Source organism: Vicugna pacos, chromosome 1 (assembly GCF_048564905.1).
Source record: "Vicugna pacos chromosome 1, VicPac4, whole genome shotgun sequence".
Classification (NCBI taxonomy): Eukaryota; Metazoa; Chordata; class Mammalia; order Artiodactyla; family Camelidae; genus Vicugna; species Vicugna pacos.
In genome coordinates this window covers 42,715,897-42,738,947 of record NC_132987.1, presented here as the reverse complement: position 1 = coordinate 42,738,947, position 23,051 = coordinate 42,715,897, and the positions used below count along the sequence as shown (strand labels likewise).

The window sequence follows — 23,051 nt, the reverse complement described above, 5'->3', positions numbered from 1 at the left end:
TTCTGAGAGCTCTTTATACTAAATGAAACCAGGATATGAGTTTGTTGTCTTGGGTCATCTTTTTCTGATTAAAGATAATCCTATTTAGTCACTTCTACATTGATCAAAGTTTAATTATTGGAACTTCTTTTCAGTGAGAGAGAATCAAACAGGATATTGGTAGCTCTTTATGGTGTTTCCGTAGAATATTGTAGTGTTTTATAAAAGTGTGATTTGTGGCTTGTTCTTTTGTATCCTAAACTGGAAATTTGCTAATAAATTCGAAGCAATGTTTAAGTAGAGCAGTGGAAGTTGTGCCCACCTCTTTTCTAGTCTGCTAGCTAGTAATCAAACATAATTTGGGGTTACTATCCCATCGATAGCTGCATTGTGAGATGATATTGTTGTCATGAATAACGGCTGAAAGTTGAGAGCTTAAGATCAAAGGCAAATGTGATGTAAGAACTGTGGGTTTTGAGATTGTGCAGTAGACAGAGAGACACCCTGTGGTCTTTGTGTAGATCACAGGACAACCTTGGGAAAAACCTAATAGTACCTAGTCTAGCTTCATAGGTGAATGGACCTTTTTTAAATACTTATTTAAAGTAACATTGGTTTGTAACATTATATAACTTTCACATATACAACATTATAATTCAACTTCTGTATCCACGACAGCATGCTCACCACCAAAAGTCCAATTTCCATCTGTCACCGTACAGTCAATCCCCTTTACCCATTTTGCCCTCCTGCACCCGCTTTGCTTTCCCCTATGATAACCACCGATCTCTATGTGTCTGTTTTTGTTTTGTTTGTTTTTATGAGTATATACAGTATTTATTAGTGAATATGAATTTTTTTGTTTTGTTTTTATTTCTTTTTTTTAAACATTTTTTTGTTGAGTTATAGTCATTTTACAATGTTGTGTCAAATTCCAGTGTAGGGCACAATTTTTCAGTTATACATGAACATACATATATTCATTGTCACACTTTTTTTCACTGTGAGCTACCACAAGATCTTGTATATATTTCCCTGTGCTATGCAGTATAATCTTGTTTATCTATTCTACATATACCTGTCAGTATCTACAAATGTTGAACTCCCAGTCTATCCCTTCCCACCCCCTCCCCTTTGGCAACCACAAATTTGTATTATATGTCTATGAGTCTGTTTCTGTTTCATATTTATGTTATTTTGTTCTTTGTTTTTTTTGTTCCACATATAAGCGATCTCATATGGTATTTTTCTTTCTCTTTCTGGGTTACTTCACTTAGAATGACATTCTCCAGGAACATCCATGTTGCTGCAAATGGCCTTATGTTGTCGGTTTTTATGGCTGAATAGTATTCCATTGTATAAATGTACGACATCTTCTTTATCCAGTCATCTGTTGATGGACATTTAGGCTGTTTCCTTGTCTTGGCTATTGTAAATAGTGCTGCTATGAACATTGGGGTGCAGGTGTCTTTTTGAAGTATGGTTCCTTCTGGATATATGCCCAGGAGCAGGATTACTGGGTCATATGGTAAGTCTGTTTCTAGTCTTTTGAGGAATCTCTATACTGTTTTCCACAATGGCTGCACCATGTTTGTTTGTTTTTAAATACTCCACATATGAATAAAATCATATGGCACTTGCTTCTCCATCTGACTTATGTCACTCTGCATAATAGCCTCAAGGTCCGTTCATGTCACAAATGACAAGATTTCATCTTCTTATGGCTAAGTAGTATTCCCTTTCATATATATATACACACATACACACATGTATATAAATCACATCTTCTTTATCCATTCATCCATCTATGGATACTTAGGCTGTTTCCATACCTTGGCTATTGTAAATGTTACTGTAGTGGTCACAGAGGTACATACATCTTTTCAAGTTAGTGTTTTCATATTCTTTGAATACCCAGAAGTATAATAGTTGGACCATATGATAGTTCTATTCTTAATTTTTTATGGACTCTACATAATATTTTCCATAGTAACTGTACCAATTTACATTCCCAACAATCTACAAGGGTTCCCTTTTCAACACTTACTCTCCACTCTTGTTGTTTCTTGGGATTTTTTTGGTTGGTTTTTTTGGTTTTGGTTTTTTTTTTTATGATAACCATTCTAACAGGTGTAAGATTATATCTCATTGTGGTTTTGATTTGCATTTCCCTAATAATTAGTGATGTTGAACATTTTTTCATTTGCTGGTTGGTCATCTATACATCTTCCTTAGAAAATGTCTATTCAACTTCTCTGCCCTTTTTTCAATCAGGTTGTTTGGGAGTTTTTGTTGTTGAGTTGTATGAATTTTTTAATATTTTGGATATTAACCCATTACAGGATATATGACTTGCAAATATCTTCTCCCATTCAATAGGTTGTCTTTTGGTTTGTTGATGGTTTTTGCTGTGCAGAAGCTTATTAGTTTTATGTAGTCCCATTTGTTTATTTTTGCTTTTGTTTCCCTTGCCTGAAGAGACATATCCAAAAAGACATTGCTGAGATCAATGTCAAAGAGTCTACTGCCTGTTTTCTTCTAGGAGTTTTATGGTCTATCTTGTTAATTTTTGTGTATGGTATAAGATGGTGGTCTAGTTTCATTCTTCTGTATGTGGCTGTCCAGTTTTCCCAACACCATTTGTTAAAGAGACTTTCCTTTCTCCATTGTATCTTCTTGGCGCCTTTGTACTAATTAGTTGTCTATATTTGTGGGTTTATTTCAGAGTTCTCAATTCTGTTCCATTGATCTGTGTGTCTGTTTCTCTGCCAGTACCATGCTGTTTTGATAACTGTAGCTTTGTAGTATAATTTAAAATCAGAAAGTGTGATACCTCCAGCTTCTTTCTTTTTTCTCAGAATTACTTTGGCTATTTAGGGTCTTTTGTGGTTCCATACAAACTAGAATTGTTTTGTTCTATTTCTGTGAAGAATGTCATTTGAATTTTGATAAGGATTGCAACGAATCTATAGATTATTTTAGATATATGGACATTTTAACAACATTAATACTTCCAATCCATGAGCAGAGATTATCTTTCCATTTCTTTGTGTCTTCTTCAATTTCTTTCAACAATGTCTAGTGGTTTTCAGTAACAGTTTTCACCTTCTTCTTTAAATTTATTCCTAGGTATTTTATTCTTTTTGTTGTAATTGTAAGTGAGACTGTTTTCTTAATTTATCCTTCTGCTAGTTTGTTGTTATATAAGAATGTGACAGATTTTTGTATATTGATTTTGGACCGTGCAATTTCACTGTATTTATTTATTATTTCTAATAGTTTTTTAATGTAATCTTTAGGATTTTCTATGTCTAAATGAATAGCAAAACAATGTCATTCACAGATATTGACAGTTTTACTTCTTCCTTTCCAATTTGAATGCCTTTTATTTCTTTTTCTTGCCTATTTGCTCTGGCTGAGATTTCCAACACTATGTTGAATTAGAGTGTAAGAGTGGCGAGTGGGCATCCTTGTTTGTCTCTGATCTTAGAAGAAGTTTTCAGTGTTTGATCACTGAGTATGATATTAGCTCTGAGTTTGTCATATATTGCCTTTGTTATGTTGAGGTACATTTCTTCTATATCCATTTTATTAAGAGTTTTTTAAAATCATAAATGGATATTAAATCTTGTCAAATGTTTTTCCTGCATCTATTGAGATGGTCATATGATTTTAATCCTTCATATTGTTAACATAGTGTGTCACATTGATTGATTCCAGATGTGGAACCTTCCTTGCATCCCCTGATAAATCCCACGTGATCATGGTGTATGATCCTCTTGATGTGTTATTATATATGGTTTGCCAATACTTTGCTGAGAATTCTTGCATGTGTGTTCATCAGAGATATTGACCCATTATTTTCTTTTTTGTGTGTGTTTTTCTTGTCTGGTTTTGGTATCAGGGTAATGTTGGCCTCGTCAAATGAGTTAAGAAGGGTTCCATCCTCTTCAGTTTTTTAGAAGTTTGAAAAGGTTAGGTATTACATCTCTTTGAATGCTTCATCAGTGAAGCTTCTTGGTCCTGAGCTTCTGTTTGGGGGGAGGTTTTTGATTACTGTTTCAATGTCCTCACTAGTGATTGGTCTATTCACATCTTCTATTCTTCATTATTCAGTCTTGGAAGGTTGTTTGCTTCCAAGAATTTATCTATTTCTTCTAGGTTGTCCGATGTGTTGGTGTATATAGCTGATCCTAGCAGTCTCTTATAAGCCTTCGTATTTCTGTGGTATCCATTGTAATTTCTCTTTCACTTCTGGTTTTATGTCAGCTTTCTATCTTTTTTCTTAGTGAGTCTAGCTAAAGATTTGTCAGTTTTATCTTTTAAAAGAATATAGATGCATGGACTTTTCACCAAAGGACTTTAGTGATCATCTTGAAATATTCTCATGTTGCAAATGTGGAAACTGAAGCCCAAGGCCTTTGCAAATGCACAACCAGTTATGATCATCTGAGAGACTTGAACCCACATCTCCCAACTCTCTGTTCAGAGGCCTTGCCAATATATTACCCTGTTCTCTGATGCACTCCTATATAAATATCCAACTTACCAACAAAACAGCCTCTGAAGAGGATATTTGAAGAATTCCTCTTTTAACGAACATTTTTAGTTCTCCACATGTGGGGTTATTATTGAAATCAGGTCACAAAGATGCAAACATCGCAATGTCTTTGGGACCCAGTGTCTCAAGGCATTGACAAAATTATTTGCCTCTGTAAAAATGCAAGCTTGGAGGTTTAAAAACAAAATAATCTCCTGTAAATTTTCTCCTTCTTTCAAAGTTAGTCACTGTAATAACCTGACAACAATCTGTCTGAAAACAGCTGCCAAGTTAAAAATTAATCTCTTGCCAAAATAAATGTCATTTATTTAAACCGCTAATGATAAGCACATTTAAATAATTTAATTTGCAAATCCCTTCAGGGGAGCCACTAGAAAATATATGTCCCTGACCAGATATATGTATCATAATTGGCCATAAGCCATTCTTCAAACTATGGTTTATACTTAACAAGTGCTAACTAGTCTCCATCTGGGCCACAGATATTTCAGGCTACTTTATAACATACCATGGAGAATCAGAGTGTTGCAAACTTTTAACCTTAGCTTTAGCCTTTTAAATACTTTGGCTGGCTGCAGTGCATGTGGGACTTTTGTTCTGGGCATAAAATACATCCCTGTGACTTAGTTGTTTTCAGTAGAGTGACTGGAAGAAAGACTTCTTTCTGGTCAAGCCAAAGCTTGAAATGAAACTCTTATCTTGATCCTCTTTCTTCAAATTATGGCTAAGGAATGTAGTTTGAAATCAGTGAAAAGTTTTTGAGCTTAATGCATAACCCTAGGTGTGGACAAAGCCTGGTGTATGAACAACCGCAGGGGGCGTCATGCTGCCCAGGGTGATTTCAGAGGTACTGGCGGCTTCATGTGACTGTGAAAGTACCCTGAGATATCAACAAATTGAAGATTAATTTCTATGTCTTTTGTTAAAAAATAAAGAATCCTGATGAGAGAACAGGTTCAACTGTGTCAGTCATTTTAGACCTTAGTGCGAATTAGTTTGTGAGAATTATCATAAATGTAGGTTGTACAAGAGGAGGAGGAAGTCATGGCAGTTCCAGTGTGAGCTTCCTTGGTCCCTTGTCATGGGTAAAAGAAGGAGCAGGCAGAAGGGAGAAACAGGAAGACCAAGCAGAAAAGAAGGTTTGGGGGTTCCTTTAAGATTCATTTCAACCACTTTATAGTTTTACTGTGAATCAGAGAAAAAAACTATTCTTTAAATATCTTCCTACTTCTTTGTTAGCATCAGATCTTATCCTTTTTTCTGTTCACTATTCTTAGGAATATGATCTGTCACCAGGGAACAACTTGACAATACACTGACTTTCAAAACCATTTATTCATCCATTCAGTGAGTATTTACTGAATACCCACTGTGTGTAGGGAATTGGCCAAGCTGCGTCTGTTTGTGCAGTTTTCAACTGGAAAGTTCATTTGCGACCCCATCCAAGTTCAGTGGCTTGGTCCTGTGTGTGTGACTGTCCAGTTGACCTAGCTGTGTATCCCAGCCTCAGGAACTGGTGTCAGCACTTCGGGCTTGTGCTGTAGATACTTTCAGCCTAGACGGCATGTTTGGAATAAAAGATGACTTGAATGCCATGGGCCTTTGTTAGATTTTTCTATCACAAAAGCCCTTTCTTTATAATAAAGACAAAAATGCAAAAGAGAAGAGTATAGTTTGGTTTTATTATTTTTTGATTTATTATTTCTCGATTACTATTTATTATTTGATTTGTCTACAATGTCTTTAGAAACTGCTGTAAATTAAAAAAAAAAACTAGAGCAATTCAATAAAATTAGAACCTCGGTAGGAAAGTAGTCTGAAGAGCTCATTGCTTTTTATTACAGTCTGGTTTTGTCTGATATTTACCCGGCGCAGTAAGTGACTGACTGAAAAATAACCCCTATCCTTAGGCGGAGCGCCAGAATCTCATCTGCCTGGTGTGTTCACTTTCCCCGAGAGACCCTTTCTTTCTTGTTTTCAGAAAATCTGTCAAAACACTTCAAGTGAAAGGAAAGGTTTCATTTCCTGATAAATATGTGGGGCAATAATGAAAGCTTTCTCGTTTAATAATAAGCATTCAAAAGCCTTGAAATTAATAAAACTGTTCAAAATTCGTAGACTGTTTAAATTGTTATTTTTTAAAGCTGGATTTCATTTCGGTTGGATGGGATTTGCCAAGTATTTTATAGTCCTGTATATTTATTGCTTTAACAGAACTATTCGCTGAAGAAAGTTCTCTGTGGCCAAAAGCCCGTAAATAGGACATCTGTTGAATAAAGGCTAGCACGTCTGTCCACTGGAATACTACGCAGCCCTTTCAGCAGTGAGGTAGTGTATACGCTGAAGCTGGGCAGATCCCAAGATGCAGTGTTAGGTATGAAAAGCAACTTACAGCATAGCACATGTAATAGAGTTTTAACTTCCCCTACCCCATGGACAAATGGCATGTGGATGAAGAACTTCAACTTTTTATTTTATGTATCTTTCTATTCTGTTCTGATTTTTTAAACCATAAACTGGTCATGCTTTTATAATAATTTAGTAAAGTAAGAGAACTACAGTGAAATGGCATATCCCCTCAGCCCCACCCCCCGTCCTCTGGCTGATCTGTGATAATATTGTTTATTATCCACCCAAATTCTGTTTATGACACTTGGCACACAGATGCTGTGGATCGTTTGCAGACACAGGTGTCTCCTTTAGGGTTTAGGTGAATATTGTGCTCTGGCCATAGAGCAAATACTCACTCTCCAGTGTTACAGATAATTAGCTTTATTCAGGCAGGATGAAGAGAGCTCCTCTAGGCGAAAGGCTTGGCTGGAGATGAAGTGAGCAAACCTCACTAGTCAGTGGTTGGGAACGAGTCACCGAGATGCATGCAGGGTGTCATGGGAGAGGACGATACAGATTGCAGAACGAGATTTACCTCTCAGACAAGGCCTGGCCTCTGTCTCCTGAGAGTCCAACAGGGTCCGAACCCCATGGAGTAAGAAGCGAGGAGGATACAGACACCAGTGTTATCTCACCAGCGGAAACAAACTTCTGGTAAACATTATTTCTTATGCTCCATGTTCACACCCACCTAGACAGGATTCCTTGACTAGACACATCACTACCTCCTCTGGGCTTCAGGCTGATCCCCAAGTGAAGAGAATAAGCTATTCTTCCAGCACTTTCCCTTTGGTCAGATAACAAATGTAGATGAAATGGGATTATGAATAAGTACCGGTGCTTGAACGTCCTCTGGGACCCTGAACTCATCACCTTGGCTCTGTTGGTATATAATGTTGTTTATAAGTATATGACATAGTGAGTAAGAGGCAGGCATTTGAAGTGGGACAGGACTGGTTTAAAATGTAGACTTCACCTCCTTGCACTGTATTCCTTCAGGGAAGTTGTTTAACCTTTCTGAGCACCTGTGGGAATTTAAAAAATTGTAAATTACAATTTTATTAGAATTATTATTAATTATTTATTAGAATAAAGTGAGCTAACAAATATAAAGGTATTGATTCAGTGCCTAACCCTTGGTAAGTACTCAATAGTTAATCGTTGTGTTTATGTCTCATGATGGTACTGCCATTTGGACCATTTTTGACCTGAGAAACCCAGCAACAGCAACATCATAGGATTTGGACCTCCTGTTTGTATTAGACACCTCTAACTGTCTGCTTGTGTTGAACCAGAATTCACTTCTCTGTAACTTCTACCTCTGGATTAAGGTGCTGCCCTTAGGGACCACAATAAATTCAATTTTCTTTCTCCAGTGGGAACACTTCCAAAAAGAGAATGGTAAATACGTTACATGACAAAAGACTGATTTCTCTTGGTAAAAAAGATGGATTTCTTGGTCTTGCTGAAACTTGGTAGAAGCCACTGTAGCAGCTGTGCCTGTTACGAAGCTATTGTCTGTCAACTGGAGACCACCTTGCTACCCTCTGCTGTGGGATGATGGGGCTAGGACTCGGCGAACCCCGTTTCCGCCTGTCCATCTGACTTCTTCTTCAGCTCTGCCCATAGAGGTAGACTGCAGGGCTGGGGGAGGAAGCACACGCCCTTTCCTGTTTCTTTCTGCTAAGCTTCTTGTTTATTCCTGCATCATCCCAACAACTTCCTTGAGTGACCTTAAGTACCAGAGCTCATCGTCAGCTCACCTGCCTCAGCTTTGCTGGTTCAGCACTGGTAACTGGACTTCGGGATCTGTCTATAACAGTATTTGTTAAATACCCACTATGTGCACTGCATTGTGTTATGCACTTTGCATATCTTATCTTATAGGGTTCTTGTATTAACCCGGCACAATAGGTGTTCTCTTCATATTACAGCTGAGGAGGTGGGCTCAGAGGAGTTGAGGGGCTCAACTCAGGTCTACTGGCTGCACGGGATGTGTTCTTTCTGCCTCTTGGGGTATGCTGGGGTTCTTCTCCTGGGCCACCCTGCCTCTCTTTCCTGTGTGTCTGTTTCCGCCATCTGAAGTGTTCTCTTCACTTGTTGGACAGCCAAGCCCCAGAAGGAATGCTCTCTCATTGTGTTCAGGTTTCCTTCATGCAGCTGGCCCCACACTGGCCAGAATTTGTGTGCTTGCCTCTGCCTTCTCAGAGGCACTAGAATTTGTCTCTGTTCTGTTTGTAATGCACCCAGGACTAGGCTATTAATCATGCCACAGGCTGGGCTGCACAGCACCTCTAGCATAATGAATTACCCAGCTCCTGCCAAAATGAGTCACACCATGGCCACAAAGGAAACTTATCTCTCCCCGACTCTCTCCTCATCTTGTTCCTCCCTCTTCCCTTTCTCGTCTCCTGTGATCTGTCTTGCCAGTTGTAATTGGAACATTTTCTCCCGTATTTAAGTTCTGAAGTGTCTTTGGGACTTGCTAATGTATCCAAAGGCTTAAACAAGGCCCGTCAAGGACGTTTATTGCTCTCTAGCATGGGCAGTTAAGCGCAGCTTGCAAGCAGCTCTGGGTATATATGGCCAGGAATATAAATGTTCCTTTTGGAAAACAAGAGAATCCCAGCCAAAAACAAAACAAGAACAACAACAACAAAAGAGCCTTGACAATGTCAGATAAAGACTTAAAGAAGTAATTTCCGGCTTGATCATGTGATAAAGGATGCTCAGGAGTTGGGATGCTGTGACCTTTGATGTGAAGGGGTTGTTCTGGAGTTTTGGGGAGAGCAGCCTAAGAGCAAATCTGAGACAATATGGACTGAATAAAGGAAACATCTCTCTTTACTAACCCTTCCTGCTTCCTATGGGATAAATCCAGGATCACCTAACAACTGGGACCCCTCTTTTTTCTTACCATTGAAATACGCTTCCTCAAATTATTGGTGTATACATATTATCACTAAGGAGTGCTTTTGGGTGTACTTGCATTTCTTCTGTCACCAAAAGTTTGGAGGCAGACAGTCTAGGGTTAGTATGGTGGCTCATTAATACCCAGTCTCCTGCCTTTCTGCCCTCTCCTCATTAATTTGTTGACTTATTGCCTCGTGGTTGCACGATGGATGCTGTAGCTCCAAAGAGCATGCTTTTATTCAAGGCACTAAGCAGTGGGGAAGACTTGTCAAGACACTGGCTGTATTTGTCACTTAGTTCAGGAAGAGCAAAAGCTTTCCCAGAAGCTCCCAGAAGATGTTTGCCTGGGTTTCATTGGCCAGAACTATGTCATATCCTTACCTGCCATCCTTAGCCGCAGGGAAATCTGGACAAACAAGTTTAGCTTTCCTATACTCTGAAATAGAGGCAGCAAGGGAAACAAGGGTTGAACTGCCTGTTGGGTTAGCCAACAAACAGTACCCGCCACAACCAAATAGAGGAAAATCAGAGAAGACTGAACTCGGCAGGCAAAGGCAGTCTTACCTAACAGAAGAGGACAAGGAAATTAGTTATATTCCTGAGCCCACCATGTGCCAGGTTTGTGCTGGGCAGCATACCTGCATAGGTATGTGTCACAGTCACCTCTGCTGTGGAACGGAAAGATAGGCTCCAAGCAGATTCTGTGTGCAATTAAATTAGGAATCTGGATTTGAATCCAGGTCTGTCTGACTTAAAAGGCTGCTCATGCTGCTTCTCGGAAGCTGAGCACTGGTTTTAGGTGTGGCTCGCTGAATCTCAGCACCTTCATTTGAATTGCCAGCACCTAAAGTTGCCTGCAGACAATGTAGAAATCTGAAGCAATTATTTTATGGGGCCCTAATAAGTTTTATTTAAAAGGTGAATTCTCCAGTCCGTTACGCTGTGATGACAGTTAATAAAGAACAAGTCTGGGCCGGAGACCCAGCTCTGATTAAAACCTGGTGCTGAGTTGCTTTATGATCTTGGGTAAGTCATTTGTTTTCTCTCATTTGCGAAATGAAAGGTTTGACTAGGTGATCTATGAAAGGTCTCACAGCCTTAGGTCACTTAGGTTTTGCTCCTTTCTCTCACCATCTTTCATTTGGTCATTCATTTAACAAATATTTACTAAGTGCCTACTATGTGCCAGGCACTGTTCTGGTACTATGTGCAAGTCAACAAAACAAAGATCCTTGCCCTTGGGGACCTTGTGTTCTAGTGTGTGTGTGTTGGGCACAGGGAACACAAACAATGAGTGAAAAACATAATAAAGTAGCAAAGAGTAGATTACACAGTTATTAGAAGATGATCAGTTCTCTAGGTACCAAAAGTGGGAAAGGGGAAGGGAGACTGGCAGTGCTGGGAGAGAGGACATGGCACTTGAGCAGAGACTTTACGGAGGAGCAGCCGGCACGTAACTGGGGCAGGGACTGCAGACCGGGAGGAGCTGCAGCAAAGACCCAAAGGCAGAAGTTTGCCTGAGTTTTCTGAGCATTTCCTTCCCCGCTGAGTACTGGCCTGGAGCTTTTCTCATACCAGTTCCATCATTTCCTTTCAGATGTGTTGGCTTTCAAACCAGTTCAAGCTTCCTAGATTTGAAGGCTTTACATTTGAGCCTGCTGTGGCAGGGCGTAGATCCCGGCCACCGCTTTCATATCTGCACTTGGTTCACACTGCAGAGATGCTCGATTCCTAGAGAGGTTGGGAAGATGGTGGGAGAACTACCAAGGCCTGGGGTGTTATCAGAACAGCATAATCCACCACTTCCAGACTGTTCTAATGTGTTTCCTATTGAATGCTTCCCACACAGTGAGAACAGTCTGTGTTTCCTGTTGAGTGACTCACTGTTTTCATCATATTCCCCAGTGACTGTCTGTGTCAATCAACCATAAAATTCCAGGTACAAGAGAGCTGCATTTTCATCTTTACCAGTTACTGCTTCTGAGCCAACCAGTGATGGGTGGACTGGACTTTCCCCATTAGCTCCAGAAGGAACCTCAGTAAGCAAGGCCAGGAGCCTGCAGGAAAACTCAGCCACTTGCTGAGCTGTGTAAACCGTTTGTGTGTCTGTGTGTGTGTGTTCAATGACAACTTTGAATACACAAGGAAGGATGGTAGTTGCCTTCTTGAGTTGCGTCTATGCAGAGAGGTTACTTGGAATCTGTGGACAGCAGTGTCTTGCAGGTGCATTGTTATCCCCAGTTGGACTGAGAACTTGTAACATTTGTGTGGACAGGTCAATGGGCTCATGAATGAAAGAATCTTCCCTTGGTCCTAGTGTGGGGTTGGTGGGTGCCCCCACCAGCTGCTCTAAAGTAGACTGCACTTTAGGCAAGAGTCTAGATCCCCTAGAAGGTTGTATGGGCCTTGGTCCAAATACTGAACACGTGTCGGTGTCACGCACAGGATACTGAGTTTAGTTCTAGGGAATGGCTCAGGGTAGATTTCATAGTTCTTTTCTAGTTACTTCTCCTTTTTGTGTGGCCACGATATTTGTTTGATGGGAATAGCAGGGAAACTTAACTTTGATGTCTGAAATCTGAGTGAGGTTACAGGTGAGAATTTGGAATTATGTCCAAAACTCAGGTTATATTTAAAATGAAAGGTGGGTGAGTCTTCATCAGGACTGTGGGCCATTGAACCAAATTTTACATGTGTTTTCTTACCAACGTTCTGGGAAGCTGAAGCAGCAGTATCTTTTGGGGATTTCCCATCCCTTGATTTGCTTTCCTCCTACGCAATATTTAGAAACGACTGAGCCATAGACACAGAGTAGGGGAGAGGCATGTTGCTAGAGATGGAGGTTGTACAGGTAAAGGTGGAAGCATTAGCCCAGAAAATTCTGGTAAGAATAAAAGTCAGAATGGGATGAAGAAAGACAGTAATATAAGGGTATAGGATTTCTGTTTTACATATTAGTCTACTTAGAAGATAAAAGATGCTGTTCATTCATTCAGCAAATATATTGAGTACCTGCAACTGTGTCCAGTTCTGTTCTAAGCACTGATACATCAGTGAATACCACCATCCAAAAGCTTTGCTGTCCTCATCTTATTTGATTAAATGATACAAAATTGCTGTTTTTGTAGGTTAAAAACAATTGACTATAAATACACATCAATTGTATGATCCAGCCATTCTTCTCCTAGGTATTTACTTAAATGAAAGCATACATCCATACAGAGACTTGTACATGAGTATGTGTAGCAGCTTTCTTTTCAATAGCCTTGCCTGAAAACAACCCAAATGTCCATCAACCAGAGAATGCTTAAACAAATTGTAGTGTATCCATACGATGGAACACTGCTCGGCAGTGAGTGGACTGAAGTACCAATAACACGCTGCAATGCTGCAAAGTGGATGGACCTTATATACTTTACGCTAAGTGAAAGAATCCAGAGAATTTCATGTTATGTACAACTTTAGAAGATGCAAACTTAGTCCGTAGGGACAGAAAGAGATCAGTGGTTGCCTTGGAACAGGAACTGGGGTTGGGGACAGGACACCAGGAAGGAGAGACTACAAAGGGTCAAGTCGGGGGGAGGGTGTAACTCAAGTGGTAGAGCGCTTGCTTAGCATACTCAGGGTCCTGGCTTCAATCCCTGGTACCTCCTCTGAAAATAAATAAGTCAGTAAACCCAGTCCCCTCCCCCCAAATTAAAATAAATAAGTAAATATATTTTCTTAAATTTTTAAAAGGAGGCAAGTGGGACCTTTTGGGGTGATGGATGTGTTTGCTGTCTTGATTGTGGTGAAGGTTTCCCAGGTACGTACACACATCAAACCCTTTCAAATGGAACACTTCAAATATGCGCAGCTAATTATATGACAAGTATACCTCAATGATGGTGTTAAAAGGAGTTGAATAGTAGCAATTTCATGTGGTTCAATCAATAGAGGAATTTTAGTGGTAAAATAATTTTTAAAACCTTATATTCATTTTTCATACATTTGTTGAAAACTCACCATGTTTCCAGCACCATGAAAGGTATTATCGATGGAAAGTGAATGAGGCTGTTCCCACTGTCAAACTTGGTGGGCAAAGCAGGTTTGTAAAGAGACAGCTTGTTGGCTTTCCCACAGGCAGTTCTGAAGCAGTTGCTGGGCTTAGCCAAGTTCTCCTTTGTCGACTGCATTTACGCATGTGTCGTGCCTTCCTTCTTTTTCAGAGTGACTTGTGGTCTTTGGGAATCACCGCTATTGAGATGGCAGAAGGTGCTCCCCGTAAGTACCTTCCTCAGGGTGAGATCTGTGGCTGGTCTGCTCTGCGGGCACCGAAGCTTCCTTGCCAGGAGCTGCAGTGGCTTTCCTTCTGCTACACCGAGCCCTGCGTGTATCCGAGCTGGCGTATTTAGAGAGCACAGTCGTCTGAAATCAACCAGGAATCCATTCATTTCAGAGTGGTGTGAGGCTCTTGTATTCATGAGTGGAAACAGGGAAGAGAAGGGAAGCACACTTTGAGGAGTCTTGTTTGTTTACAGACCCAGTGGGTAGTTTATTCCTGAACTACTCTTTGTCGAACATAAAACTGGGACCAAACCACAAAGACTATAAATGCCAACGTAAGGAAAATTGAAAGTCAATTTTCAGGGCACAGATTATGTGAACACTTGTACCCACTTGCTCTCACTCCTATTAAAATACTGATGTTTAGATTTGTAGAGTTTTCCCTGCTTATTTGAGGCAGAGTGGCCCAGGCTCTGGCTACCTGGAGAACCTCTCCAATTCCTTGAGATCTGAAGTACTGGCCCTGGAGGGTGCCTCTGCCAGCCCCGAGGTAGCCACCCGCACATGCCTCGGGGACGCCACGCAGGAAGTGCAACTGACCAGGGACGGCTGCCGTGACGGCATGGAGGCTGCACCTCCCAAGGGCCACTCTCCAGTAGGGACCAAGAGCGGCAGGGACCCTTTCCCGGAAGATGCAGGATTTCTTTAAAGGCAGCTTTCATTCTTTTGTGTCCCTCCTGGCTTTCAGACAGGACAGTCTTGCACACTGCCACCTACTTTCTCTCCCTCTCACCTTTACTCCCATGACTTGTGTGGCAATCCGACAACTCTCCCAGCCTCCTTTGGCTCCCTCTCTGTTTCTTTTCAGGCAGGAATTTCCCCCAGTAATGTCTTCTCATGTGTAATAACAGCTTGGAGTCTGCTCTTCAGAGGACCCTGACCAAAAGAGGCCCCTTATTTGCATGATAGGTCCTAGCGCTCATGACTTTAGCCTTAAGTCATCATAACCGTTTTATTTCTCACTCACAGAATTCATCTGCAGCATGACTGACTCGGAATGTTTGTCAACACAGTTCCCCTCATCCGCAATTCTAATTGGCATTTATGAAGCGGAAAAACAATACATGGCAGTCTTAAAGCCATATTATCATTCCTCATGAGTAATGGAGTAAACAGACTTCCACCTACCGAGTCCTTTAGCTTTTCAGGAGAATATATTCTTATTCTAGGCACAAAGGAAAAGATACTCCCAGATGTTTGAAAAGCAGACTAGGGAAATATTTTTATTAAAATAAGAATGCATGAGTATTTTCACTATAAATGATAATATCATATTGCAAGTTGAGATATTTTTGTAACTCTTCTGCCCGATTTTCTTGGCCTTAATCCTCCAGTCTTCCTGGGGCCATTGAACAAAACAAAACCCCCAAATCCATTATGAAAACCCTGAAAAACCATTCAAGGTGTTTGGATATACAGAGAGAATGTCCTTCTGGTCTAGTGTTTTAGACTCTGAAAAACCATGTAGATAACTTTGCATTTGGATGAGTTTTCAATATATAAGAGATAGACCATGGATTATAAAATATCTTTTATTTTCTGACTTGAGATTTTACTAATTAAAAGTATATCTCCATAGTAGTTGTTATCTTGATGTTGTTTACAGTGAGTCTTAGATGTTTATATATAGAAACGCAAAGATTGTTGAGCCTTTAACTTGTTTTCCTTGAATATGAAGTGAAAGTAGACATGTTAACAATTTCTAGTTGAAACATGTTGGATTTTCTGAGACTCCTGTAATCAGCTTATTTAAATGGTCACGAAACAGAAGCTTCATGACCTTTTGCCTCTGCTCGATGGTCATGCCTGAAAGCGGGGTGCATCGGCAGCATTGGCTGTACAGCGAGGACGGGCGAGGCCTGGGTTTGGCCTCCTAACCCGAGCTGGCCCTTGTTTTGGTCTCTTGCAGCTCTGTGTGACATGCACCCCATGAGAGCCCTCTTCCTCATCCCCCGGAACCCAGCACCTCGGCTGAAGTCTAAGAAGTGGTGAGTCTGGTCTTCAGAGCTAAGGGCAAGGCTCTCTCTTTTGAATGGGCTCAGATCCTTAGATCCTTTAGACAGGGTTAGACTAATAGGTACCAAGACTTGGTGAGTGATTTTCCATATGCTGTCATTCGTCTCAAAGTACACATTAAGTACCTACTGTTTGCACAGTAAGTCTTTATCATCACACCTTCAAGGTAAGGAGGCATTAGCTAAAATGGGTAGCAGAGCCCAAGCAGTGACATGGAAACGCTTGGATTTCTCACTCCAAATAGTAACTTGGCAGTGCAGACCATTTCATCAGAAAGGGTGATAGTTTAGGGAGTCAGCCCGTTAGACTAGCTGGCTTTCCTTCTGTGTCTTAAGACAATAATTCCCTAAATGTGTATGCACACCTGGTATTATGCAAGATGATTTCACTGCTCTGTGCATGAACATTTATAATTTTTGTTTTTACTGTTGATTTCTCTTTATGGCAGGTGACGGTGGCTTCTTATTTTGGGCAGTAACATAACCTTTCCATTTAATAAACAAATTCACGTAAAAAGTGACTTAATTTAAAGAAAAATGCCAAGTAAACACTTGTATGGGTGGTGTAAGGATGTGGGAAAAATTGTATGACTAGTGTAGGATTGATTGGAGTTTGGGAACAGAGTTCTTCAGGTTAGGTCAGAAGTTGGACTTTTGACTTTTTGTGCACTTACGTCAGGATGTTTCTATCTTATCATTTTGTAACGAAAATTAATTGCTCCTTCCCTTCCCCCTTTGGATATGATGTATCCTGCCTGATACATTCTCGAATGTGATTCCCTTTGTCCTGGCACCAATTTGTGGACCACTTATGACCTCCTGTCTTTTCTCGAGACATATTCTAGGCAGTCTGAGCATGAAGGCACAAGATCCTCCTGCCCCTTTTCATACCACTTCGTGATCGGGCCCTTGACAAGGCCCTCCACTATACAGAGAGCAATCTTAATTAATACTGTTGGCCAGGAACGATGTAGCAACCCCAGCAGAACGAGAGAAATTCGTGCAGCACAGAGAGAGGGAAAGGGAACAGCCAGGAGAGACGACAGCCTTAGAGGTCTTTGCTGAGGGCTGCACGGGGGAGAGTGAGAGTTGCTATTGGTAACCAGGAGGCAGAGCATCCCCCCTCCTCTCTCCGGTGGGCCACCGTGGTGTGAGACGCCCGCGCTCTCCCCAGCAACAGCCTTCCATTGGGTACCACACAGCACGTGATCCACAGGCGCCCAGAAGCCCTGCTTCATTCCTTCTTTCTGGAACAGACTCCTGAGGCGGAGCTGGCTCGGTTCTGTCCTCTGGAAGCGTCAGTGGCACTGCAGAGCCCTCCAATAGCTTTCTGCTTGTCCTTCAGGCCGAGGTCTCCTGGGGCCGGGGGGCCTGCTGTGTCCAGAGTCTTCACCTGCCCTGTACCCTCCCTCCCTTCTCTGCCTTCACTGCTGCTGGACAGGTGTTCCAAGCTCTTCCACGGAGGACAAACTGACCATCCACACCTGCGTTGTTTGCCCTGCACAGTGTGGCCGCACACCACATTTCAGAAATATTTATGTTAATTTCCGACTTAAAAAAATCTGGCGATTGAGCATCACTTGGAGATTTCTGACCTTTTTTTACAAAGACGCGGAGATTCTGCCCTGCCGAGTGGCTCCTGCTCCCTTGGAGGGTGAGCGTTTGCTGTCTGTCCAGGTCGCCGCCTCTCCCAGCCCGGAAGCTGGAGTCTGTTGGTCACCACGCTCGCCCTCCTTTCCTCTTACCCTGCTCTGCACCGCCCTTTGTGTGACAATTCTGGGCCCTCAGAAGAGTGACTGACCAGCCCTTGTGCTGCAGTTTCCGCTTTCGTCCACCCTGCTCCCAGGAAGCAAGTCTGCCCTGACCTTGTTTGAGAAGTACAGACTTGGGGCAATACAGGCTGACTTTCCTGCTTCAACCCTTTGGCAATGAGAACTAATTTTGATAATGCCGGAGGGAGCTGGATCGGTCCAGGAACAGTGAGGAGGCGGGGCCGCCTGCATCTCACCCAGCCCCCTTGCACGCCCTTGCCTGGCTACGAAGGATGCAATTAGGAGCACGGGCCCCACACTGGCAGGCAGAGAAAGGGAAGAGGACCTAGCTGTTTGAGTGCAAGGCGGGGTGAGGGGGTGGACAAAAGCCCCGGTAAAGTGCCCTTTCTGACTCAGAACCCAGCCATTACAAAGATGGTTGTGCAACCCCCCAGCCGCCGGACACTTGTTGAGACCCTCATTTTCTGCAACTGAACTCCAATTTTTAAGGGGAAATGTTTAGGCACTTCAGACCAGGTTCAAAGTGATTTAAAATAGGTTAGGGTTTGGGAGGAAGTAGAATATTTCTATTTTTCTTTTCCTTTTTTCCCCTCTTCCCCCACCAAAAGAAACAAAACTCCAAAATGTTCTTTTATATCCAGCTATTCTCAACCTAAATGAGTTCTCAGATGACGTGCACTGCTTCTGGTGTATATGCCAACATATGACCACAGGGGGCGCCCTCGTGGCAGAGACAGCAGTGAACTCTTCGTTATAAGCATTCTGCTGAGGGTCATTTCCTAGAAGCAGGACTGAATCTACAACATACAAAGCATATGTATATTGTAGACTCAGCAACTTATGTGTGTGTGTATTTATGATAGATACAAATGTAAGATACCTATGTAAATTATACATTTACTCTTTTTTTTATTGAATGAAAGATTCTTTCAATTCTGCAGTGCTTTTCAGTTTTCAGAAGTTTCACGCACATGATTTCGTATTATCGCATGGTAACCCTTTTCTCCGTAACCGTAACCGTAACCAAGGCCTCACTTTATGGAGAGAGACTGAGGCTTAGGTGGGTTACTCTCCTTGCACAGCCTTCGTTTCCCGAGATCACAGCCCACATACTTTCTGCTGCACCATCTGGCCTCTTAAAGTTCAAGGTTAAAGTGGTTGAGAAAGAGCTACACCAGCCCCTGCGTGTGAGCACTTTTTCCCTTGAGCCGTAATATTAGGGAAAGAAAGACAGTGGCACTGCTCCTTGTCCCTTTCCCTGTGGGAGGAGAGGAAAGCACCCCTGGGAGCAGGAATCTGGCCCTTCCTCCCCCATCATGAAGAAGCCTCTGGAAGCTAAGGAAGTCGCGTGGTCAGGGCTCCATCTGATGCTCAGACATCTGACATTCAGGTCTCCAGGAGGGTTAGGACCTCACTGAAGTCAGAGGAGAACAAGGATGCTCTCACCTCTGTCTCCATGACACCAGATTCCCATGTTCTCCTCCTGCCCCTCCTCCTGTCCTGTGTGTAGTCGGATTCAACCCACACGGGGGACCATCTCCTCTCAAAGATCGCCTCTTGCTTCTCTTCCCATGGTCTTCACCCTGGCTCCCCACCCTCACATCTATACTCCATGCTGTGGCTTCCCTCCAGGCGTCTCTGGAGAAAGACAGGGACGACTTGGTTCCTGCAAAAGATGGTCAGCCTTGTCCTTTCCACATGCCCTTCAAATGTGAAGAGCCCACACAGGCAAAGCAGCATTTGATTGAGCTCATTAGAAAAATCCTAACTGCCTATCGCTGGAAAGAGGTGTAAGATTCCTGTTCCAAACCACTCACGCTCCAGAGGAGGACTGGGGGCTGATGAGGTTGCCTGGCTTATCCTGTGTCCCAGGCTCATGCCAGCCTGGAACCCCTAAGCCTTCTGCTTTTACTCCAGAGCTTACAAGCACTTCTGTTGTTTTATGAAACACCAGTTCTGCTTGTTGATGGGCTATCAGGCACTTTAGTTTTGGAAATGAATGTTCTTTGTGCTGCTCTAAATAAAATAATAATAGAAAGGATATATCAGAAAAATACTTTAAATAGGCTGAATTTACCAGCAGTCGTGTGACTTTGGACTTCCTTAAAATAAAGCAAGAATTGCCACACAAACTTTTAAACTTAACATTTTTTGGCAGTGTCCTCAGAGATAATGGTCCTGTTCACGCTTCCTGCTAATGCATTTAATCCTAATGTATGTGGACTAATTCCTTTAAAGAACTCTCTCCTATTGGATTCAACACAAGTGAGGAAAAACACCTTCAAATTTCTACTCCTGGCCCTCAAGGCAGATCCTCCTGTTCTGTTAGCCTGGTGACAGTCAGGGTCTGCTGGGACATTGTCATGGCGGTAATAAGAAAAAATAATAACAATAATAGCAACACACAGACAGCACTTATGATGTAACAGGCATGGGTCTAAGGATTTCACATGAGTTAACTCATTTAATGATCGCAGCAGTCTTTTGAGCTAAGTGTTAATATCCCCGTTTGCAGCCAGGGAAACTGAGGCACAGAGAAATTAAGTAATCTGCCCAAAATTGCACCATTAGTAAATGATGGACCCTGAAGTAGACAAAAAAAAGGGCAAAATTTTAAAGATCATTTGCATTTAGGGAGTCTGAAGATTACCAAAAACTTCTAGCCCAGCTGGTTATAGTGGTTAATGTAATAATCCTTCAGGCATTTTAAATTCCTCTAACACAATTTAATACGTAAACAGGAAAAATCTGGGAAGATAAAGTGTTCAGTGACACCGATATTAGAAGAACTAGGGCCTCAGACTATAAGCACCAATCGCTAACATTTATCTCTCCATGCCAACCCTTGGGAAATTAGTAATACAAATCTTGGGCTTTTTTTTTTTTTCTGTAAGAGACAGAACTAAATTATGGGCAGCCAAGATTGAAACAATAAAGTTACCTAAAGGTCCTTTAAATCCCTCAGGCCTCTCGGCCAAGAGTCAGGTGGTGCTCAACATAGTGTTATTACTTTTAATTAAATGTGTAATTAAGCAAATCGATTCCTGGTCACACTAACTTAAATAAGAGACAATGAATCTTTCTTTGAAGATTTGTTTTAAGGAAGCATTATTTTCTCTTCAAGCAGAACCGTTTGAAGGAGACGTGGGAGAGACCTCCAGGTTTATAGATCTGCCGGCTTTGTGGATCCTTTGGGCCCAAAGATATTCTCTTGAATGTCTCTTGAGGTTTCTTCCCTCCAGGAGAGACTCTGGAAAAAAGGAATCCGTGCGATAGCCGGTTCCATTCAACTCCCTGAACACTCTCTCATCCTGAAGATGTCTATGACTTTTGTTAGGTGTCAGTATTGGGGAATGGAATGTACAGTCGATTAAGTCTGGATATTATTTTTAAATTTGGTGTGATTTCTTTTATGTATCATCCCCTAATGAATAGTTCAGCACTTTATAAAAAGCAATCTCTTCCTTCTCGTGGCAAGCAGAAAAAAGAGAACTGCTATTTGCATTCCTGGTGAATATTTAATAGCTTCCTGTCTTAATTTGTTTTTGTTCTCATCTTTTTAGTACTGATTTTTTACCTAGTAGAGTACTGTGTGGAGTGTGTCTGCTTGTTTATAGGCTAGCTTTATTCTCTTTATTCCTTAGGACATTATTTTTTTTTTCAAGTTCCCTCCTTAGTTAATACCACATTAGTGCCTCCACGGATTAAGGTGATGGACAGAAAGAAAGCGTATTCAGTAGTTCTTCTTTCCAAGCCCTCCCCCTGCCCTCACAAGCACAGATTTGAAGGTAGCCGTATTACAGCTCTTATCTAGAACTTTCATCTGATAACCATTCATGCACACATTCATTTGTCAGACACGAGGTGTGCTCACGACACGAAGATGACTCAGGCACATCCCAGCCCTGGGGAGAATTTCCAGTGTGGAGGAGGCAGGGGTTCTGGCTGAAGGACTTAATGGGAGGTGCTTAGAATGTCCATCCTGCTGAACTGTTTCTAGTCCACTGTGTTGCCAATCCTGATTCGTCCCAGGCCAACCCCGGGCATGTAAAATAATGTAAAATCTTGAACATAGCATAGAAATTTAAGGAGGAAAAAAATACTGATAATTCAGTACTGCTTTGAAAACATGGAGTAAAGTGAGAAAGTGAATTGACCTGGGCAGCACTGGAGAGTGGTGCATATTACCAGGGCCCTCTCACAGCTGAATCCTGAAGAACATGCTCACCATTGTGTTCTGTGTGGTGAGGACACCTTTCAGGCCCAAAGACACGATTAGGACCTGCTGGGGCGCTTGGAAAAGCTTCTCTGGGGACCCGCTCCTGTACCTCCCCAGTGCGCCATGGGAGGGCGACAGAGAGCACAAAATGGCTTCATTCCTGAGAAGGGTGGGGACAGTTAGGAGGGTGACCAGGGTTCTCCCAAGGTCTCTGAGTTGACATCCAGTGATGTGCCTTGCTGCAGGGGAGCACCTCAGAAAGGCATGTTATAGAGTCAAGAGCTTAATTATTTATGATGCTGGACAATTTCTTGGAACTTTCAGCCAGGACATGCATGCCCAACTCATGAATCAGAGCTAAAGTCCACCATTAATTCCTACCACATTGTAGACTTGTGCCCTAATCGCTGGTGTCTCTCACCAGCTTTCCCCTGTCCCTTCAGAGCTTGTCTCTGAGGAAATGGCACCTTTCTAGAAGAAGATAAATTTGCTTCTGTGTATAAACTTAGTCCTTTAAAGTTAAGTTTCCAAATCCATGGATTTGATAGCAAACATACTCAGACATCCTGTTCTTATTCATTGGAAAGTAAAGTTCAAAAATGATCCCAAAATTTCTAGTTAGAAAATTTGCCTGAAATCAAGTTCTTTTTACCATCTAAGAATCTTGCTCATTTCTACAAAAATGTACTCCCCCTTACCTATCTAACCCTAGTTTTGCTTTTCCCAGCCTGTGTTTCCTACCTCGTTCAGACAGCTCACCTCGACATACAGGACACTCAATCCCAGCTTTAGTGTTTCACTGATTTCCTACCTCCCTGAACTGTCCTTTCCCAAGAGTGATTTTCTTCTAATTTTTTAAGGCTCAGCTCTATTTC

At 41.8% G+C, this 23,051-nt stretch overlaps 1 protein-coding gene across 4 annotated transcripts in view; it reads left to right on the top strand.

Moving 5' to 3' along the window:
- TNIK (TRAF2 and NCK interacting kinase) overlaps positions 1–23,051 on the top strand; it is a 357,941-nt gene that overhangs the window by 242,871 nt on the left and 92,019 nt on the right. For all 4 annotated transcript variants that reach the window (XM_006200807.4, XM_006200806.4, XM_006200805.4 and 1 more), the window contains exons 8-9: positions 14,053–14,107; positions 16,080–16,158. In XM_006200807.4, coding sequence (XP_006200869.1) covers positions 14,053–14,107; positions 16,080–16,158 — 134 coding nt within the window. The remainder of the gene's footprint in view (positions 1–14,052; positions 14,108–16,079; positions 16,159–23,051) is intronic.